Source organism: Drosophila rhopaloa, unplaced genomic scaffold, assembly GCF_018152115.1.
Source record: "Drosophila rhopaloa isolate 14029-0021.01 unplaced genomic scaffold, ASM1815211v1 contig_115, whole genome shotgun sequence".
NCBI classification, from domain to species: Eukaryota; Metazoa; Arthropoda; class Insecta; order Diptera; family Drosophilidae; genus Drosophila; species Drosophila rhopaloa.
Window position 1 is genome coordinate 17,930,816 of NW_025334990.1, and position 18,239 is coordinate 17,949,054.

An 18,239-nucleotide genomic window follows, 5' to 3' on the forward strand; every position below is an offset into this window, starting at 1 on the left:
TTTACCCAGCTCTACTTCTAAAATGGCCGATCAGTAAAGTTGTGTACACTTTTTTCGTGTTCCGTGTTTTTCGCTTAATTTGATCGTTTATTTAAATGTTTTTATGAATTTTGGTGAGTTGAGAAGTTGTTTGAAACTAAACTGTGAACGAATCCAAAAACTAAATAGAAATAGTGAAATGTTAAAGTGCCTAAAACAACGTTTTTAAAAAGGCAACCCCCACATAGCGTCTCTCGCCTCCAGGCAACAACAACACACCCAAAGAGACGCACTGGAAGCATAAAAAAGCAACAAACAGGTTTTCATTGTGTACAGACGTGTGTTACTTCCCTCTCGCTCCAGCACTCTTTAATTTATGCGCATGCAGCAGCAACAACAACATACATATATGTGGATACAAACCAACATAAGAAACAAGTAATACAAGAAAATAAATCATCGCGTGCGAGTGTGTGAGTGGTGTAAACAGCAGCCAAAGTGGTAGAGTAAAGTAAACGAGTCGAAAAAGAAGCGGATAATAAGTGGTAAAGAAAAAGAAGCTGAGGCAAAAGAGTTAGCCAGCTTAGAAGTGACGCGTAGCTACAGGTGAATATATCGGACTTGTTTTTCATTCGCGAGGCGGTTGCCAACAGTAAAAAAACGGGTTTGATGCCACAACCAAAAAAGAAAAAGAATCCAATCGATTAGCAGCCTAATCAATTTACCACTGAGCTGTAACGGTAAAGCCAAATAGAAGTTGGATTTACATACGAACATTTTCCAGCGCGTGATCCCAATTTCCAAAGTGCGTTTTCCAATTCAAGTGGCCTGAAAGTGGAACGCGTCCCACTTAACCCTTACAGTGCAAGCTGTCTAAATTAACCCCAGTAAACAACTCCCACATTTGTGCTTTGTGTTTTGTGAATGAAAAACTGAAAAACTGGTCGCGCCATAATAACGCCTCTTTAAAAGATTCAGCTGAATCATCTAAATATAGTAAACTGGTCCATCTACATGATTCACCAAACATCGGAAGTCCGGTGATAATTCCATGCTATAGACCATGTCTGTTCTGCATTTTGATAAGTGGAAAACAAGAAAAACAGAACAGAGCAATGAACCGCCCGACGTCGCCGATAAGCGGTAAAACAAAAGAAAACAGCCGTCAGAATTGATTGTTGTTCATAAAAAAATATGAATATTGTCATTACATCAGAGCAGAGTCCAAGCCCCATTAAATCTGGCAGCCAGTCGGGCTCCAAAAGGCAACATCCACTCCACGCCACTCCAATCCACCTGTTGCCACTTGGTTGGACTTAATGAAAACGCCCACGGACCCAAACGGGTTATACAGTACAGCTTCCTTAAGTTTTACTAAAAAATAAAAAGCGTAATTGTCTATTTAAATAAGTACATTTTCTTCCCTGGAACTTCAACAGGAAATCTATTCATGTTTCTATGTTAATATTTCCAAAATCTTGAATCGTATTTTTAAGTAAATGACCAATATTCACGATTCGGTTCCTATGTTCTCTATAAGTTTGCTACTGTGGGCGGTTGATTGTAAGCGGTGCATATCTAATAACTACACACTAAAATCAATTTTGTATTGATCACTTCTATTGTAAAAAACACTACCAGCTTTTTGTTCTTTATTCTTTCACCCGAAAACAACGTATCTCGATTTAACACGTTCTTGTCGGGCTTCCCACACGCAGGTCCAAAAAAGATTAGGTAGAAAGGGAACGGCAACAAGTGTCAAACGTGACATACTTTTCACCCTTATCTTGATGAGGCTGTTATCTCACAACTCTGCAAACCCATGCTTATCAGCTGGAAGGTGGATGGGTACCACCCAACTATTCCGAAAATAGTGGCACACATTCGTAACTTGATCTCGAATTTGAGCTCATTAATTTAACGCCAGACGGTCAGTTTTTTGGGCTGGCATAATTGTATCTGTATTTTTATGGGCTGCCAGAAGCGGAACGGACTTCCTGGCATTGAACCCGAGTGTGTGGCTTGTGAAATATGAGAACGCCACTAAAAAAAATGAAAACTTACGAAAACGCCGGTTTTATTATGGCCACATCGAAGATTAAATACCCTCAGCCATGAAAACAAAAAAATGTTGCAAAAGAGAGGAAATATCAATTATTTGCATAGTGCGTAGAACTTCTTTCATAGTATTCTTTAGAATTATTCCCTACAAAATTCTCATTACATTAAAATCTTGTTTTCTGTAAAGTTAATTTCTCCACCTTTAAAACCTTTCTAACCAAAGAGAACCCAGTTAGATTTAGGGCACTTAGAAAAGGTGTTAATTAGCTGTCTTTATACCGAGATGACTGATTATTTCTGTAAGAGGTTTCTCGGGCTAAAAGTAGTACCCAATTTAGCGGTCAGTACCATTCGCTGATTTCTGTGCTCACTAAGCCGCAAACTGAGTGATAAATTGTGCCGCTCAAGAGGGTATTCAAATGTAATTTACAATATTTATTATGCACTTTTATGGTATTTCTCATACGTGTTCTTGAGGCCAACCCCCATAATTTAAGGGCATTAAAGCGGCCAAGAGATGGGCCACAGGTCACTTGACCTGTGACTTAAAACTCTGTCGGCTGAGCCGTGAAAAAACCTCCGCTTAGGAAAATGAAAGACGAAAAGCGATGCGATACGATACCCACCACCACGAATCATCCGAATTCATTGAGCGAAACACAACAAGTTGTTGCCACCGACCTTCAATTGGCCAATAAAGCAATTTATCGGAGATCCCAGCCGATGCGATCCGTCAGTAGGTAAAAGTTGTCCATGTGTAACCCACCGACTTTTTGGGTGCGTGAGAAACTATAACATTCGAGTGTTCGTCTTGAGAAAAAACCAACCGAAAACCTGAAAACCCGCATGGAAATTACGTGTGTGTGCGAATGAGGAAAACACACCTATACTCGTATGTCCGGTGTTCGCCGCGGGGAAAGACGAAAAAAAGTCGGTTATAGACAGTCAGCGGCACGTCCTGAAAATCGTAGCTCAACGCTGATTAAGAGGGAAATTGGCGGAAAATACCGCACGTGATTTCCAACAAAGGCAGGAAAACCAGGCTGTCGGCATGAGTCATGCTTGAAAAACATGTCATGTCAGCCAGGACTCGAAATATTGGATTGGATTGGGTAAATACAGTCAGGCCTTTCTACCAGCGAACTATCTTATTTTACAACATAAGTCCCACAAGACTTGTTGTGAAAGCTAATCAAATAATTGGAAGATTTGTAGATAAAGAGTTTTTCTCAGCATTTTAATTGTGTAGAAAGAGATTAGGTTTTTCTTTTTAAGATGTTAATTAGTCACAAACAATATTACAATTAAAGAATGTTTGCATTACAGCAACTAAAGGTTTAGTGCAATCTGTAGAAATGGGAATGAAAAAAGATTGCTGATCAATTCTGTCATTGGGGCAATTAAAATTTTTTTTGCTCATTTCCATTATATGGTTGCAAAATAGATCCTGAGTAATGGGCATGTTTACGATTATCTCTTATAAATATTTTCGTAATGAATATATCCAAGAACAAAAAGCATATTTTATATAATGGGCAGAAGAATAATTTTTTAAAGAAATGCATCATTGTTTCGATAAGGGCTTACGTTCATACATGCAACATAAAATTTACCCACTGGTTTTATTCATATATGATAATTGGAAAAAAACCCATGTCTTTCTCAAAAGAGAATTACTTGAAGTTTTACCCAAATATACATTTACAATCCAAAAATCATAAGGCCTTTAAACTCAAGTAAGGGAGGTTCAAAATTCAGTGGAGTTTAATGCTCGACTTGGAGAAGTTAAGTGTCCATGAAGATACGACGATAAACACTTTTCCCCCTCAGTTTTTGACGAGTAATAGATTGTTCTAACTAGGGAGGTTTTGCTGTAACAAAAACAGCCTGACAGAGAGGGATATTGAAAGAGGGAGAGAGACAATAGTAGTAGTAAGTGAGTGCTGTTCAAACCGCTCGGCAGTTGCTCTCAAAGCGTGGGCGGTTGTTTTACGTTGTTTGCTTTTCGCATTTCATGCTCATTTCGGTGTTCAGTGCTCATTGAGTCTAGCCCACGTTCGGTTCGCGGTCCGCTGCCTTAACTCAAACGAAATTCAAAACAATAAACACCCGAAAACACAACTAAGCCGGAAAGAAACTGGCGAAAAGAAAGTGTGCAGAATTCACAAGTAGCCGTTATATAAGTGGATTTAATTATCTGATTCGGTAATAAAAGCAGATGTGAGACAAAGGGAAAAAAACAAATTGATAGCGGTCATAAACAAATTTTTATGCGTTTCAAATACATGATTTCTTTATACGTGCTTTTTTGTGAACTTACATATTTTTTACCGCGATTAGTCAAAAGTTTGCTGATTATATGCGGTCAAGAAATGATATACCAGTCGCCGCGGTTCACTAAAAAATTCTAATAATTGCTAACACACTTTTCCAACCATATTCAATTGCAGGTTTTGCGTTTTCCTTTTTGCCGCCTGCTAATTGCATTAAAATAAAACCAACAAGTTGTTTAGCTGGGTGTAAATTATTGTGTCGTTGTCGCTGACACTCGAATACTTATAGCCAGATGCTGAAGCAGCAGCAGCGACAATAACACCAGTAATCAGCACAACTATCGGCGACAATGGCAGACATCGGACATCAGAATGCGAGGCGTCAGTGATTAAAACCAGTCGTAGAGGCAGAGGCCAGTCAGCCAGCCAGCCCCATTGGCACCACCAGCAAAAAGCAGCCCAAGATCCGAGCCCCGCGCTCTGCTGAATCATCAGAACTCGGAGGAGTACTAGTTCCCCAACTACGACACGGCAAAATGAGCCCAAAGAGCAGACCTTCATCGGCGGCGATGCTAATTACTGGGTCTCATAGAAACGGCTTGAGTGCGATATCTATAAGCCTGCTGATCACCTTTGCCGGACTATCGATCGTGGCAGGTTGGATGCCCGACGTGCGACCCGATTTGCAAACGAGTATGTACCAATCCCTCCTAAAAACCCCTTCTTCTCCAATCCAAGTATTTGTTTATTTGTGTCATTTGTTTGGTTTTTGCCTCTGTTTCGCTGCTTTCTGCTCTTATTGTTGCTGGTTTATCAATGACAAGAGCTAAGCTGTGGAAGCTCTGATTTTCCAAGCTGCTTATCAGGCGGAATTTTCGCAATGCCAGCAGCAAATTAGCATTTCCTCTGAAGCAAGTTAAACAGAAATTATGGTTGAGACTACAATGAAATTGCGAGAAATCTTTAAACACGAGTAGTAGCATAAGTTATATAACCAGCAGTTCGAGAACCTTTCCAATCACAAAAATGTAACATTTTGTTTCTTTCTTTGCAGAACCAGATAAAGTCTTGGCCCATTTTATTGGCAACTCAACGGACTATTTTAAGATTTTGGACCACAACGATGAATTTGTTCTCGTTGGTGCCAAGTGAGTAAATTTCTTTTATATTTACAATCACCTTTGATTTTGGGCAAACAATAAAAAGTTCCCGCTTCGGCTACCTGTTCGCAAATAAACTTGGCCCGAACACGTTTAAATATTTATAAAAACTCAATAACCCAGCGTTCGATTCTCGGAATAATTAACGCGTCATTGGCATTACTCTCCTGACTTATTGGTTGTTTGGTTTAATATACGCTTTTCATTATAGCAAGTGCAAATCTAGAATTTCTCATTCACTTTCCGGGAAGTATATGTGATTTGGCATTGACCAGATCCCGAGGTCTGGAATCAGTACCACTTGCTTCATCCATATAATTGATATACCCAATGAGTAACGCCAGTGAATCGGACTGCACTGCATTTTATCACGTTGCCCTAATGGCTGGCCGACATATATGGGCAGGCAAATATATTCTTAAATAAAATGCATACATTTTTCGATAAGGTCCTATGAATATACATTTATTTTAATAATTACCCACCGATCGCATACACTGAGATTGCATGTGAGAATTTATCAAACTAGGTGACTGAGTAATGGTCGGCTATCGGCGATCTCAAATGGACCGACAAATTCAAACCAGCTTTCGATATATCATATTTTCCTGCGCCCCAGACGTGGTGGTGCCATAAACAACATAGCAACAAATTAGCAGCAACAATAATTAGCCACTTAAAACACAGAATTATACAATTGTATACAAGTTCTAATTATTTGCACAGATGTAACCTTGGGATATGATTGTCGGCGGGGCGTACAAACAGCTGCGGCCAAAATAATAGAAATTTGGTCTTGAAAAGCTCAAATGAAAAATAAAGAAATAATAAAGCAAGGGGTTTGCAATGCGCTAATGGAGACCATTTTGTTTATTAATTGTAAAACTTGTTTATAAAACGTAATGTTTACCTTCAGCGTTTCTCTTCACACTGCCTCTAATTTTATATTTGCCTTTCATTACTGCGTTTATAAAGATTTGAAATTTTTCTGTAGATGTATTATAATTTTATAACTTATTTTCATAGAATCATTTCAGTAAAGATTAATTAAGTATTTCTAAATACCAATAAAATTTGTGTTTGAAAAAAAACCTTGTTAAAAGTTTAAAGATACTTAACTATAATTTTGTCCGCCAGTGTTAAGTCAAACATTTGTGTGTTCCTGGCACGAAGCGCTCAACTCACTGCTTTTGAATTGTTTATTTTTGGTCACCGAACTTGGCTGGCTTCCATTCCACATTCTGGGCAGGCACACGCCATCGGCGAATTAATTCCCCCATTTGCTAATTCAATTGTTCTCTATTTCGGTTTGCAGGAACGTCATATACAATGTGAGCCTGAATGGCCTGAAGGAGATTGCGCGTCTGGAGTGGCACAGCACGGATGCAGACACACAGTTGTGTGCCTTGAAGGGAAAGCACGAGTGGGACTGCCACAACTACCTGCGCGTCTTCGCACTCCGGCCCAATGGCGAGGTGCTGCTCTGCGGGACCAATTCGTATAAGCCGCGCTGTCGTCATTACACGCCGGTGGAGATGTCATCCGAGGAGGCCGCCTCCGCTGGCCACGCCCACGTCATGCGCTTCGAAGTCAGTCGGGATGTGGAGGCGCAGGGCCTGTGCCCGTACAGCCCCGCCCACAACAGCACCTACGCCTTCGCCGACGGGCAGTTATACAGCGCCACCGTGGCGGACTTTTCGGGAGGAGATCCCCTGATCTATCGGGAGAACCTGCGCACCGAACAGTACGATCTCAAGCAACTCAACCAGCCGGACTTTGTGGGTGCCATCGAGAGGAACGGTTACGTGCTGTTCTTCTTCCGCGAGCTGTCCATAGAGTTTATGAACTTCGGCAAGGCCGTCTACTCGCGAGTCGCCAGGGTTTGCAAGAACGACCGAGGCGGACCCTACAACCACGGCAAGAGCTGGACCTCTTTCCTGAAGGCCCGTCTCAACTGTTCGGTGCCCGGCAATTTCCCCTTTTACTTTGACGAAATCCGTAAGTTGAAATAAGAATATTTATTTATATCTTAATCCCAAATTCATACTTTCCCCCGTACAGAGGCCATTAGTCCGATTGTGGAGAGCGGATCCAAGTCGATGGTTTATGCCGTCTTTACCACCTCTGTGAACGCCATTCCCGGATCGGCAGTGTGCGCCTTCAACGTGGACGATATATTAGCCGCCTTTGATGGAGAGTTCAAATCGCAAAAGGACTCGCAGTCACAGTGGCTGCCGGTGGAGCGGGAGCAGGTGCCAAAGCCACGACCAGGACAGTGCGTAGAGGATTCGAGGACTCTTCCCAGCATCGGGGTCAATTTTATTAAGAACCATCCATTGATGGAGGAGGCTGTGCCTGCAGTGCACGGACGTCCGTTGCTGACCAAGGTGAATTTGCACCACCGACTTACTGCAATTGCAGTCCATCCTCAGGTTAAGTCGCTAAGCGGCGCGCACTATGACGTAATCTACAGTGGCACCGACGATGGCAAGGTGACCAAGTTCATCAATATACTGACCACGCATCCGAATTCGACGGTGGATCGCCTAAAGACGGTGGTCATATCGGAAATGCAGGTGCTGCCACTGGGAACGCCCGTAAGGGAACTGGTAATCTCCACCTCAAAGAACTCGCTGGTGGTGGTTAGTGATGGTAGCTTGGTCAGCGTCCCTCTGCACCACTGCACCCACATTGTGGACTGTTTGGGCTGCTTGAGTCTCCAGGACCCCATATGCGCCTGGGATCTACAGACGCACGAGTGTAAGAACCTGGCCACCAGCCAGCACAAGTTTGGAACCAAAACATACCTGCAGAGCTTGAACAGCACAAAAAAAGCTGCTGCCTTGCTATGTCCCCACATTCCGCGCGAAGGAGCAGGTGCGGAGACGTTTACTTTTGTTACCATGGCTCCACCGCCGACAGAGGAGCAGAAACTTCTGTACTCCAATGTAGGTGCCTCGCAGGTCAGTCAGCCAAGCTTGGAACAGCAGCCAACTGGTGGCGGGGACTTTGGCCTAAACAAGATCACACTGACGTCCTTGGATCCTGACGATCTTATGCCCAATTTGAATGGTTAGAGTTATTACTTTTGGGCCTTCTAAAGCTTGCCATTCTAATTTATGGTTTTATTTTACAGATCCCCAAAAATCGACCGCCACTGTGGATGAAATCAAACATGCCTCAAGTTTCAACATGCTCCCCATATTTTTCGTTTGCATGGCCTTCTTTGTGGGTGGCTTTGCTGGGTGGTATATCAGGGTCGTCTCCAAAAATCGCCTTATGGAGGCACAAATGGATGAAAGTCACCGCAATCATTTTGGCAAGCCAATGTAAGTATTTTCTCTAAAATGTTTCTTTTTAAAAATACTAATTTAACGATCTCACAGACCATTCAAACATCAAAATACCGGCAAAGATATAAACCTTTTGATGGGCTCCAATGCCTACACCACCACACAGAAAACACCCAATCTGGACCTTGAAAAGGATCGCAGTCACGAGTGCAAAAACTCTACGGAACATTTGGAAAAAGAGCTGCCCTGCAAGACGTCAACGCTGACGAAAGTGAAACGCACATACATCTAGTGGGCTTGCAATGGAAGCTAACTGCAAAATTAGTCGAATTTCTATACTCTAAAACATATTTTCGTTGTTTATGTTGCTGTTAGTTATAGTAACCCCCCACCCATCCTGCGAATGAAGTAGTCGACAGAGCCAGATACGTTTGAAACGGGTCTGGAGAGTAGGAAGAGCAGAACCTGTTGCATCTTTTTTTACATAGCATGTATTGTAATTTAATTTGATGTAAAATTTGTATAAGTTTAGTTTGTTTGGCAAAATTTAGTTAAATTTATTGACAACATAGTTCGCGGGCTGCCTTAACCGGGGTCTACTGAAGCATTCCGCATTCCCCTGACGTCGACCTTTGCTGTCCAAAACTGGAGTGCCTGCCCCTGGCTAATAAGCAGCCCGAATGGTGTCGCCCCTTATGTGTACTCTAAATGTATAATCTTTAAGTGCAAATATTAGAGCTGTACAAATTTAAACACATATCATACATACCGAAATCGATCCCGATCAGCTCGTGGCCGAGTATCCCACAACCACAGCCCCAATTATTTCTCGAAATTCAATCGAATATTCTACAAGTATTTTGTTAGACTGAATGATTACTTTTTCTATATGAGTTTGTTTGTGGAGAACTAACAAAATGCTACATGGACTTTAAAGCTCTATGCTTTGTGGCTAACAAAAGCGTAAAAATGTATCTAACATAAGCTCAATAAGGAATTGAACATAGAATGTAATTAAGAGTACGAACTAGGCTAAGAAACGAACAAAACTTCTATGAGGCTGTTTGACATGAACTGACACTGCAGCCCCCACATCATCATGTGAAAATACGCACAACAAAAGGGAAATAAATCTGCAACAACAGCAAGCCTTAAAAATAGTATAAAATCGTGTCGAATCTAGGCCTTAACGCTAAACTTGTAAGCTTTTCATGAAAAATAATTAGCTTGGCAATGAAAGAAAATCAGCATTTTTATATTTGTATGTTTACTTTTAAGCTGTTGTCCGTCCCACTAAAGAAGTTGCATAATTCAATGTACAATGGCAATTTTAAATTTAAAACGTGTAAAATGCAATTTTCATCGTAATTAATATATATTTTTATACGCATGTCTACGATTAATATCTAAAACTTAAATTAAGAAGGTATTGAAAACCGAAAAACCCAAAAAAAAGATTCACTTAAAATATTTTGTAATCTTACAAAAAAAAATTAATATAAAGATAAAATTCTCATATTGTGATAGATTTTATTGAAATTTTGTAAAGATAAAATGATATGCCTTTTGGTTGAAAAACAATGATATATATGACGAGAGAGTCTGATTGCATGCATGATAATATTGTGAAGAAAGGGTCTTCCGCTCGGAGGATCCGAAACCAGAGAACCCAAAATGGTGTTTAGTTTTTTATTAATGTGTATGTCTTGTTCTGTGTATATTGTTGTATACATCCGATAAAAAATTCGAAAATCTAATAAAGTCGTCATTTTTCATAATCATGAGTGTCAAAAAACTGACTTACTGGTTAACAAGAATAGTTTGGTTTTGGGTAAATCAGTTTAAATAAAAAAAAACACTACAATTATTGTTTAACAAGGTCGATACCAAAACCAACATAAAAAAAAACAACTAAAAAGTTTTCCTAGACCTAAAATATTTTTTTTTTAATAATCTTCAAATGTATTAGTAAAATTTTCATTATTTTTGTATAACTTTTATATGATCTCCGATTGATAAGTTTACAATTATATAGTTTCAAAAGTAATCATTTTGAACTAAGGACAAAAGTTAATTCCTATGTTAACGTTCTATTTATTATTAATCCATTTAATAAACAAGAAAGCCATAGGACATGATTTCCTATAAAGTCCAAAAGGGGAATTTAAATCTTTATCGATAGCAGCCCTTTCCGCCATAAATAATCGATAGACAAAGCTCAACGTATTTTCGTATTTTGACACAACGGTCACTCAAGCATTACAGCAGTCGGCGTGTTGCACATTTTTCTGTTTAATTAAAGTAAAAGACCAGCCAACGGTTATATAACAAGATGAACAGCCTGAGGACAGCCTCCATGCGATTTGCCAGCCTGGCCAGCTCCAGTGCCGGATCGCTGGGCAAGCGCGACTTCACCCGCAGCCTGTGGCACATGACCAAGAAGCCGGTGGCAGCCGGAGGATCTGATCATGTAACCGTGCTGAATCTCCACAAGCCCAGCATCAACTGCACGTGCGGCTGCAATGTGCACACCAAGTGTGAGTAGTTATCTCAGAAAAGTCTTACATGGGCGCTCCTTGCCGCAGGTTACATAACCTCAAACGTGGGCTGACGAAATGGAAAGCAAAACACTGAAAACTAATCCCTCTGTTAATATCCAGGTGAGCGGGAGCTGGTGGAGTTCCTCACCGAGGAGATCGTGGCCGAGCGCAAGGTGCAGAAGGGCAAGTCGGTGCCCAGCACCCTGGACGGTTTCAGCGTTAAACTGACCGGTGCCGATGTGGAGCTCACCAAGCAGACGGACAAGGAGAAGGTGGTGGTCAGCTTCAATGTGAACCACTCGGTCGACAGCGAGGAGGAGCCGGAGATCAATCCGAATGCCGACAAGCCAGATCTGGGCGAGATGCGGAGCAAGCCCCAGTTCGAGGTCGACATCATCAAGGGCAACTCCACGCTCTCCTTCACCTGCACCTTCCTTCAGGGTGAAGCCCAGGAGGGCGAGTATAGTGAGTTTCTCTAGTAAAGCCCTAAATCCATCCACTAATAACACTTATTTCTCTTCCAGACGACATCTTCTCCATCGATGAAATGGCCATCTTCGAGGGCGAGTGGAACGACAAGGTCTATGCCGTTGCTGGCGACGTGCTTGATGGCTATTTGTACGACTTGCTGATCAACTTGCTGGAAGAGAAGGGCATTAGCCAGGAGTTTGCCGAGAAGCTATCCGATCTGGCCACCGCCCACGAGCACACTTCTTACATTGGCCTGCTGGAAAAGCTCTCCAAGTTCACAGCCGGTGGCAAGTGAACGAACGCACGTTTCACCTAATCTTAAAGCATAAAGTTGTGTAGGTTTTTAAGTTTCTATTGTCCGCTGCCGCAGTTTCTCTACTTAAAACAGTTTTGATCAGTTGTGTTTTTGGTTTGGCTGTGGCAGTTAAATAACTTAGTTTATAGGCCAGCAAACATTTATACATGTTTCAGAAAGATCGCTTGAAGCAAGTGCCAATTGTATAACCATTTCGGTAACTGCATTAAGTTGAAGTTCATCAAATACATTACTTAAATTTGGAATTCTTTATTTTGATAACTTTATTTCTTTTGGAAATCAGGTTTCATTAGTTGAGTTTACGAAAAATACAGAGAAAATGTCTATCGCATTTCAGAAAAATCCCAAAAATGAGTAGAAAACTTTCCAGTGTTTTAGAACTGCCTTGAATATGGTCTGGGATCGTAGTCACTTGGTCGATGTCCTCCCCACTCCTCGTGGTTCTTGCAGGCGGCGCACACAACCAGGACCAGGACCACAAGTATTGGCAGCAGTTTCATCTTGACGGTTAATAACTCAGTTTTGGATTGTGCTGTTCAGTCTATGGGTGCATCATTTTATAGGTAAGATTCCCGTTGATACTGATCATTCAAAAAGGGAATTTCGCAACTGGGAAGTACTCTTCTCTGTTTGTTTTAAGCTGGGACTCACATTTAAAAGATAACCGGAGGCTAATACTTATTCCACAAGGTGACTTTAGGAAAACATGAAGCCATATATGTTTATAATTAACTTAAAAAGAATTCTATATAACACTTTATTGCATTTATGCTCAAAATAGACTCCAATCTTCACTTAGTAAGTAAAAACTGAAGTCTGTCTGAATATAACATTTTTAGTTCGCTACTTGAACTTAATTATAAAACATTCACTACATAATTTATATAAGAGGTTATGGTTAGGAGTCATTAAGCTTAACCAAAGCTGATTCTGGAACGTGATAGTCCACGGCGTTTCGGCCGACTCCTAGGCTGTTCCTCCCCTCTGGTGCCGGCGCTGATGACCTGTAAGACTGTTGGGAGCCTGTTCCTGGCCGATTGTGGAATCAAGGCCGAAGCCAGGATGCTGGAGCGGCGTTACGGGTCAGCTCTTGCTCTTCTGCTGCCCCTTTCCGGCGGCACTGTTCGCATTATCGTACTCGGAGCCCGTTGAGTACTCCGTGCCGACCTCCCGCAACTCAATCTTCTGCTCACGCATGGCGCGCTAAGGATCAAAGGTTGGGTTAACCATTCGGATGATGAAACTTCCATGTCTTACCTTGACACATTCCTGATAAACCCGAAATATAGGCGCGCAGCCGGAATCATCCGTTTTACCCTTCAGGAATCCCTCCGAGAACCAGCTGTTGAAGCAGGCGTCGTACTGCTTCTTCAGCTCGTTGCAATCCTCGCCAATGCTGTTCATTTGTAGGTTTAGTTAATGATTTTATGTTATAATTTGTCTATTGAATAATACGCCGAAAAAATGTGCAAATGGTTTGTGCAAAGGTCATACTAAAGATAATGTTTTTAGAGATGTGCGTAACAGAAAATCGATGAGTTTAGTTGAAATTAAACTGTTTATCGAGATTTGAATCTTAAACTCCTTTGAAAAGTACTAATTTATTAATTAAATTGTATATTGCGGCATCTTGGCAACTGAATGATCAGTTGCATATAGTCATTGTATTGTTAGAGCAGACAAAATGCCACGAACTTGTATTGCTGGGTTTTCTGCTAGAGAATACAGAACTATACTCCTTTTCGGTAGTCTAGAATTGGTGATTTTCTGCTTGCTTTGTGGATTCTTGTAGAGCGGCTTTTGGGGTCAACTCTTGCCCTTTTGTTGCTGATTTCCAGTGGAGCTGTTGGTTTGCTCGTGATCGCTATTTGTGTCGTAGATCGGGTCAATCTCTCGCAGATCGATCTTCTTCTCCCGAATGGCGCGCTGCAGGTCAATGGTTGTGTTATCAATTTCAATAATGAATCTCAAGTTTTACCTTGACGCAGTCCTGATAAACACGGAAAATTGGGGCGCACACTGAGTCATCCGTTTGACCTTTTAGGAACCGCTCGGAAAACCAGCTGTTGAAACAGGCGTCGTACTGCTGCTTCAGCTCGTTGCAATCCTCGCCAACGCTGCTCATTTGTATTAACTTTGTTTGATTTTAAGTTATAATTTGTTTATTAAATAAGAGAGCCGAAAAAATGTGACAAAGGTTCGTGGAACGGTAATACTAAAGAAAAGGTTTCCAGAGATGGGAGCATATCGATATCACAGAAATGAACCTTGTTATCAAGATTCAAATCTTATAATTGCATTATAATCAAATTGAATCAAGCACGTCTTTTAAAACAGTTAAATGTGCTATACATACCACTATTAACAAAAAAAGTCCCTGCTTTTTGGTACCCCCTTATAAAACCACTGGTTCTTTCTTTCTCTTCTTTTTAAGGTTTTTTGAGTTTTGGGATCATACAAAATGTAGTTATCATATTATCATTTAACGTAATGAGCGCTAGAACAAATTTATCTGGGACTTGGCTACAACAACATGCAATGACAACGGATGATGGAACCAGACCTCCGATCCAGTAGGGAACTGAATCGGAGGCCCGACTGCACTCAACCCAACGAGTGGTCCATGGCCATTCCATTTTTAATAGTCGAAGTGCTACAAATTTGTTCTGTTTATGATTTGCTGGTGTTTAAGCTAACGCTCGCTGGAGAGGATTGGGCTGAGGATTCGCCGGCGTCTACTCCTCGTCGATGGTCTGGACTTGTTGCTGTTGCTGCTGCTGTCTATCTTGCTGGTTCTTGTGGTGCCCACGCTGGTTACGGTTGCGGTTGTTGCGATTATCCCGCCGCTGGCCGCCCCAGTTGCCGCCCTGGTTGTTTTGGTTGCGGTTGTAGCCACGGTCTCCGCGGTTGCCCATGTTGCCGCGCTGGAAGAAGTTGCCCTGCTTCATGTCGAACACCTTCTCGTTAACGTCCACCAGGTTGGTGACCTTGTCCACGAACTGCATGGCCAGGGCCTGCAGCCGCGATGGCTCCGATCGGTGCATGACCACGGTTTCGGAAGGATCGTCCAGGCTGGCCATCAGCTCCTCGTTGATGATCATCTTGCTGATGATCGAGTGCACCTTGGGCACGGGCAGCTCGTACATCTGCGCCAGCGAGGGAATGCTGATCGAGGTGTAGACGTTCGAGTAGGTGAACAGGTAGGTGCGCAGCGACTCCTCCTTGATGAACTTGGTGAGCATCTCGCGCACGCGGTCCGATTCGTAGAACAGGTCCCATACCTTCGTGTTCATCTTCTTGTTGACGATGAAGTTGGCGCAAGCCTGCCAGTTGCCGCAGCGCATTGCCTTAGCGGCAGCCACAACGTGCTCACGCATCGACTCAGGCGGACCCACCAGGGACTGGCGCTCCGAGGAGCGCAGCTGCTGGTAGAACGTCTTGCTGATCATGCGGCGGCGGGCGTCGAATTCATGGGCAGCAATGTAGGGAATCTCCAGCAGCATTGCGGACACCAGGTAGACGCACTCGAGCAACTCCAGGTTAATGTGCATGTGGAATGGCATCTGGCGCTGCTTCTCGATCTTCTCCTGCTCGGCGGACCGCTCGTGTTGGCGCTGGGGAAGCAGTCCCTGGGCGAGAAGTTCCTTGGGCTTGCCGGTGACCATCAGGTCCACCAGACAGTGGTGAGCGTCCTTCACGTTCTCTTGGCGGAAGGCGCAAAGACCCAAGTTGGCCATCATGCGGTTGTACAGGATGCGGGTGGCGGGATCGGCGGCGTCAATGTTGTCCTGCAGGTGGGACATCAGCACCAGATCGCGGGCCTGGAACCAGTTGTCGTGCATGGCGTGGTGATAGATGTGCGCCAGAATGGCTCGCGTCCTAATACGATCCGTGTCGTCCTTGGCGTAGATGAACTTACACAGTTTGTCCATTACGTCCACGGATGTGGCGGTCGTGGTTGGCACCTCTCCGCGCTTCTTCTTCAGCACCTCCGGGTCGAACTTGTAGTACAGATGCTCGATCTTGCGCAGATAAATGCGGCAGCGTTCGTTGTTGGAGCCGGAGCGCTCGAAGTACTGCAGCACCAGTTCGATGGTTTTCACCACGTTCACCTCGTCCTTCAGGCGGGACACGTAGTCGTTTGAGTGGGGATCGCACTCCTTCAGCAGCTTGACGAACTCATCGTCCAGACGCTCCACGGCGGCCAGGGGGCATCCTCGCACATAGAACGGAGCAGCGGCGTACTCCTCATGCTCCTCAGCCACACTCTCGCTCATGATGATGTCGGGATTCGCGAGCAGCAGCTTAAGCATGCTCTGCATCACCTCCAAAAGAAGGGCCCAGTGCTCCAGCTTCATGGGCTCGGAGATCTTCTGGTTGTAATCGTAGATGGCCGAGATTATGTTGAAGTGGATCTTCACGGAGACGGCGGTGCCCAGGTTGTGCTGATCGGAGATGTCCCTCAGCTCGAACAGAAGATCGATCTGCAAGCGACGATCGGTGCGCTTCTTGCCGCGCGCCGACATGATCTCTAACAGCTTGGCCAACACAAGGGGAACATCGATCTCGGCATCCTTTTCAAACATCTTGGGCTTCTCAACCACATGACCCTTAACCACGGTTTCCCACTCGCCATCTTCATCGTCCTCGGCACGTTTGCGGATCTTGATCTTCTGCTCCTTGCGCTTGTCCTTCCGCTTGTCGTCGTCCTTGTCCTCCTTTTCGGTAGTGCGCTTCAGGAAACGCTCGCGCATGTTCTGGTACTGGTTCTCGTCGTCGGAGGATTCGGTCTCAGACTCGGAGTCAGAGTCCCAGTCAATGGAGTCGTCAGAATCATCGTCGTCAGCGGGCGCAGCCTTAGCCGGCACAGATTTCGCCGTCTTGGGGACCGCCTGTGTGGGCTCCCCCTTGACTCCGGCATCGCTATCATCGCCAGCATCGCCGCCATCGCTGTCCAGGGCCACCACCTCGTCCTCGGCCTCGCTCTCCTGGTCGGGCGCTTCACGGAAACGCGACAAATCGTCCTCAAAGTCCTTGATGTACTTGCGCACTTTCTGGCGCAGAGTGCCCAGCGACTTGGAGTTGTTCTTAGACAGGTTCTTCCTGCCCTCGCGATCCTCCCACACCTCGTTGATGAAGTCCTCCAGCTCGGCGAGACAGCGGATGTAGAAGCGCGGCGTGATGCCGTTCTCCTCCTTCGAGATGACCGGCAGTGCCTTTTGGTAGGCGCGTGTCAGATCCTCGAAGCTGGTTAGCGTATTGGGGATATCCTTGATCTTCTTGTGGTTGCGGATGGTCTTGATGATGCTGGTGAGGTTCTCGTACCGCTTCTCCTTTGTGGAGCGCACCACGCGCTTGACCTCTTCCTCATCGTCGCTGAATTGCTGTTTATAAGGGGGGGAAAAGAGGTATTACTAACAGATAACCAATGGATGGCTCACATTCGGGCGGTACTCACGAAGGCGCTGGCTTTGTTGAAGTTGGTCGCTTGGATCTCCTCCTCGCTGGACTCGGACTCCGAGTCGGACCCGTTGGCAAAGAAACGCGACATGTTCGTTGACTTTCTAGACGGCCGTTTGTCTGCGCCTGGAATTTACAATTTATTAGTTTCGGGCCACATAAGTTGCTGCTTTTGTTGAGGTTATGTTTGAGCGGCCAACATGGCGTTTTGCAAAAATTTCTGCCAAAGGTTTCCGGCAGCATAATGGTCGTTCCATGCAGAGCCTTTATAGAAATAGGTTCACCGCCTTCTTCTTTGACTGTTTACCGCCACGTTGTGCTCAATATTTCACAATAAACTTACTATTTTTACAGCAAAACTAAACGATGTCGAATGCACAAGACATCAAAAAGAGAGGACTAGAGATGGCCGATGTTTGCATGTGTTTTCGTTGCCGATGAATATTGTGAATAGTCACGGGGCGGGGATTCGATTTTGTAGTTTTGAAGTGGCACTAGTAATTAAGCCTTATATTAAGATAATATAATTCAACTGGTTTTTAATAGACATTTGTTTGTTTAAAATGTGGGTGTATTTAGACTTGCTAACAATTTAAGTGACAGCTTTTAAAGTGACTCATCACACTATGAGAGTCACTATCATCTCTGAAAGAGAGAGTGTGCAAATATCGATTACATTAATGCCG

The 18,239-nt window shown here is 43.7% G+C and overlaps 6 protein-coding genes across 7 annotated transcripts; 2 read left to right on the plus strand and 4 right to left on the minus strand.

Moving 5' to 3' along the window:
- Positions 1-12: 12 nt before the first annotated feature.
- LOC108042419 (semaphorin-1A) lies at positions 13-10,544 on the plus strand. Of its 2 annotated transcripts, none has more exons than XM_017120677.1 (7): positions 13-113; positions 4,491-5,006; positions 5,368-5,461; positions 6,789-7,471; positions 7,535-8,545; positions 8,610-8,802; positions 8,860-10,544. In XM_017120677.1, the coding sequence occupies exons 2-7, from the start codon at positions 4,850-4,852 to the stop codon at positions 9,056-9,058; spliced, it is 2,337 nt and encodes a 778-aa protein (XP_016976166.1). In that variant the 5' UTR covers positions 13-113; positions 4,491-4,849; the 3' UTR covers positions 9,059-10,544. The 2 variants fall into 2 exon arrangements, with proteins under 2 accessions (XP_016976166.1, XP_016976167.1); XM_017120678.1 differs by lacking the exon at positions 13-113 and adding an exon at positions 4,079-4,245.
- A 453-nt stretch (positions 10,545-10,997) lies between these two features.
- Positions 10,998-12,338, plus strand: LOC108042412 (complement component 1 Q subcomponent-binding protein, mitochondrial). Its single transcript, XM_017120670.1, has 3 exons — positions 10,998-11,303; positions 11,427-11,771; positions 11,831-12,338. Exons 1-3 carry the CDS (start codon positions 11,099-11,101, stop codon positions 12,070-12,072), a joined length of 792 nt encoding a protein of 263 aa, XP_016976159.1. The 5' UTR covers positions 10,998-11,098; the 3' UTR covers positions 12,073-12,338.
- On the minus strand, positions 12,319-12,618 carry LOC123037487. Its single transcript, XM_044458433.1, has one exon. It carries the CDS (start codon positions 12,591-12,593, stop codon positions 12,468-12,470), a length of 126 nt encoding a protein of 41 aa, XP_044314368.1. The 5' UTR covers positions 12,594-12,618; the 3' UTR covers positions 12,319-12,467.
- Positions 12,619-12,814: 196 nt separating this feature from the next.
- Positions 12,815-13,560, minus strand: LOC108042413 (TP53-regulated inhibitor of apoptosis 1). The gene is made up of 2 exons (XM_017120671.2): positions 13,351-13,560; positions 12,815-13,296 (listed from the first exon to the last, which is right to left on the minus strand). Exons 1-2 carry the CDS (start codon positions 13,495-13,497, stop codon positions 13,177-13,179), a joined length of 267 nt encoding a protein of 88 aa, XP_016976160.1. The 5' UTR covers positions 13,498-13,560; the 3' UTR covers positions 12,815-13,176.
- Positions 13,561-13,674: 114 nt separating this feature from the next.
- On the minus strand, positions 13,675-14,380 carry LOC108042414 (TP53-regulated inhibitor of apoptosis 1-like). Its single transcript, XM_017120672.2, has 2 exons — positions 14,072-14,380; positions 13,675-14,019 (listed from the first exon to the last, which is right to left on the minus strand). The coding sequence occupies exons 1-2, from the start codon at positions 14,216-14,218 to the stop codon at positions 13,900-13,902; spliced, it is 267 nt and encodes an 88-aa protein (XP_016976161.1). The 5' UTR covers positions 14,219-14,380; the 3' UTR covers positions 13,675-13,899.
- A 123-nt stretch (positions 14,381-14,503) lies between these two features.
- Positions 14,504-18,019, minus strand: LOC108042411 (eukaryotic translation initiation factor 3 subunit C). Its single transcript, XM_017120669.1, has 3 exons — positions 17,897-18,019; positions 17,552-17,679; positions 14,504-17,477 (listed from the first exon to the last, which is right to left on the minus strand). The coding sequence occupies exons 2-3, from the start codon at positions 17,642-17,644 to the stop codon at positions 14,829-14,831; spliced, it is 2,742 nt and encodes a 913-aa protein (XP_016976158.1). The 5' UTR covers positions 17,645-17,679; positions 17,897-18,019; the 3' UTR covers positions 14,504-14,828.
- Between the last annotated feature and the right edge of the window lie 220 nt (positions 18,020-18,239).

What these genes read in the sequence shown, in the direction of transcription:
- LOC108042419 (XM_017120677.1), top strand. Translation starts at nt 4,850, where the DNA reads ATGAGCCCAAAGAGCAGACCTTCATCGGCGGCGATGCTAATTACTGGG. An exon ending in GCGACCCGATTTGCAAACGA is followed by an intron (nt 5,007 to 5,367) that starts GTATGTACCAAT and finishes CTTTCTTTGCAG; the next exon opens with AACCAGATAAAGTCTTGGCC. An exon ending in AATCATTTTGGCAAGCCAAT is followed by an intron (nt 8,803 to 8,859) that starts GTAAGTATTTTC and finishes ACGATCTCACAG; the next exon opens with ACCATTCAAACATCAAAATA.
- LOC108042412 (XM_017120670.1), top strand. Translation starts at nt 11,099, where the DNA reads ATGAACAGCCTGAGGACAGCCTCCATGCGATTTGCCAGCCTGGCCAGC. An exon ending in CTGCAATGTGCACACCAAGT is followed by an intron (nt 11,304 to 11,426) that starts GTGAGTAGTTAT and finishes GTTAATATCCAG; the next exon opens with GTGAGCGGGAGCTGGTGGAG. An exon ending in AGCCCAGGAGGGCGAGTATA is followed by an intron (nt 11,772 to 11,830) that starts GTGAGTTTCTCT and finishes TTTCTCTTCCAG; the next exon opens with ACGACATCTTCTCCATCGAT.
- LOC123037487 (XM_044458433.1), bottom strand. Translation starts at nt 12,593, where the DNA reads ATGAAACTGCTGCCAATACTTGTGGTCCTGGTCCTGGTTGTGTGCGCC.
- LOC108042413 (XM_017120671.2), bottom strand. Translation starts at nt 13,497, where the DNA reads ATGAACAGCATTGGCGAGGATTGCAACGAGCTGAAGAAGCAGTACGAC. An exon ending in TTTATCAGGAATGTGTCAAG is followed by an intron (nt 13,297 to 13,350) that starts GTAAGACATGGA and finishes TTTGATCCTTAG; the next exon opens with CGCGCCATGCGTGAGCAGAA.
- LOC108042414 (XM_017120672.2), bottom strand. Translation starts at nt 14,218, where the DNA reads ATGAGCAGCGTTGGCGAGGATTGCAACGAGCTGAAGCAGCAGTACGAC. An exon ending in TTTATCAGGACTGCGTCAAG is followed by an intron (nt 14,020 to 14,071) that starts GTAAAACTTGAG and finishes ATTGACCTGCAG; the next exon opens with CGCGCCATTCGGGAGAAGAA.
- LOC108042411 (XM_017120669.1), bottom strand. Translation starts at nt 17,644, where the DNA reads ATGTCGCGTTTCTTTGCCAACGGGTCCGACTCGGAGTCCGAGTCCAGC. An exon ending in TCAACAAAGCCAGCGCCTTC is followed by an intron (nt 17,478 to 17,551) that starts GTGAGTACCGCC and finishes CCTTATAAACAG; the next exon opens with CAATTCAGCGACGATGAGGA.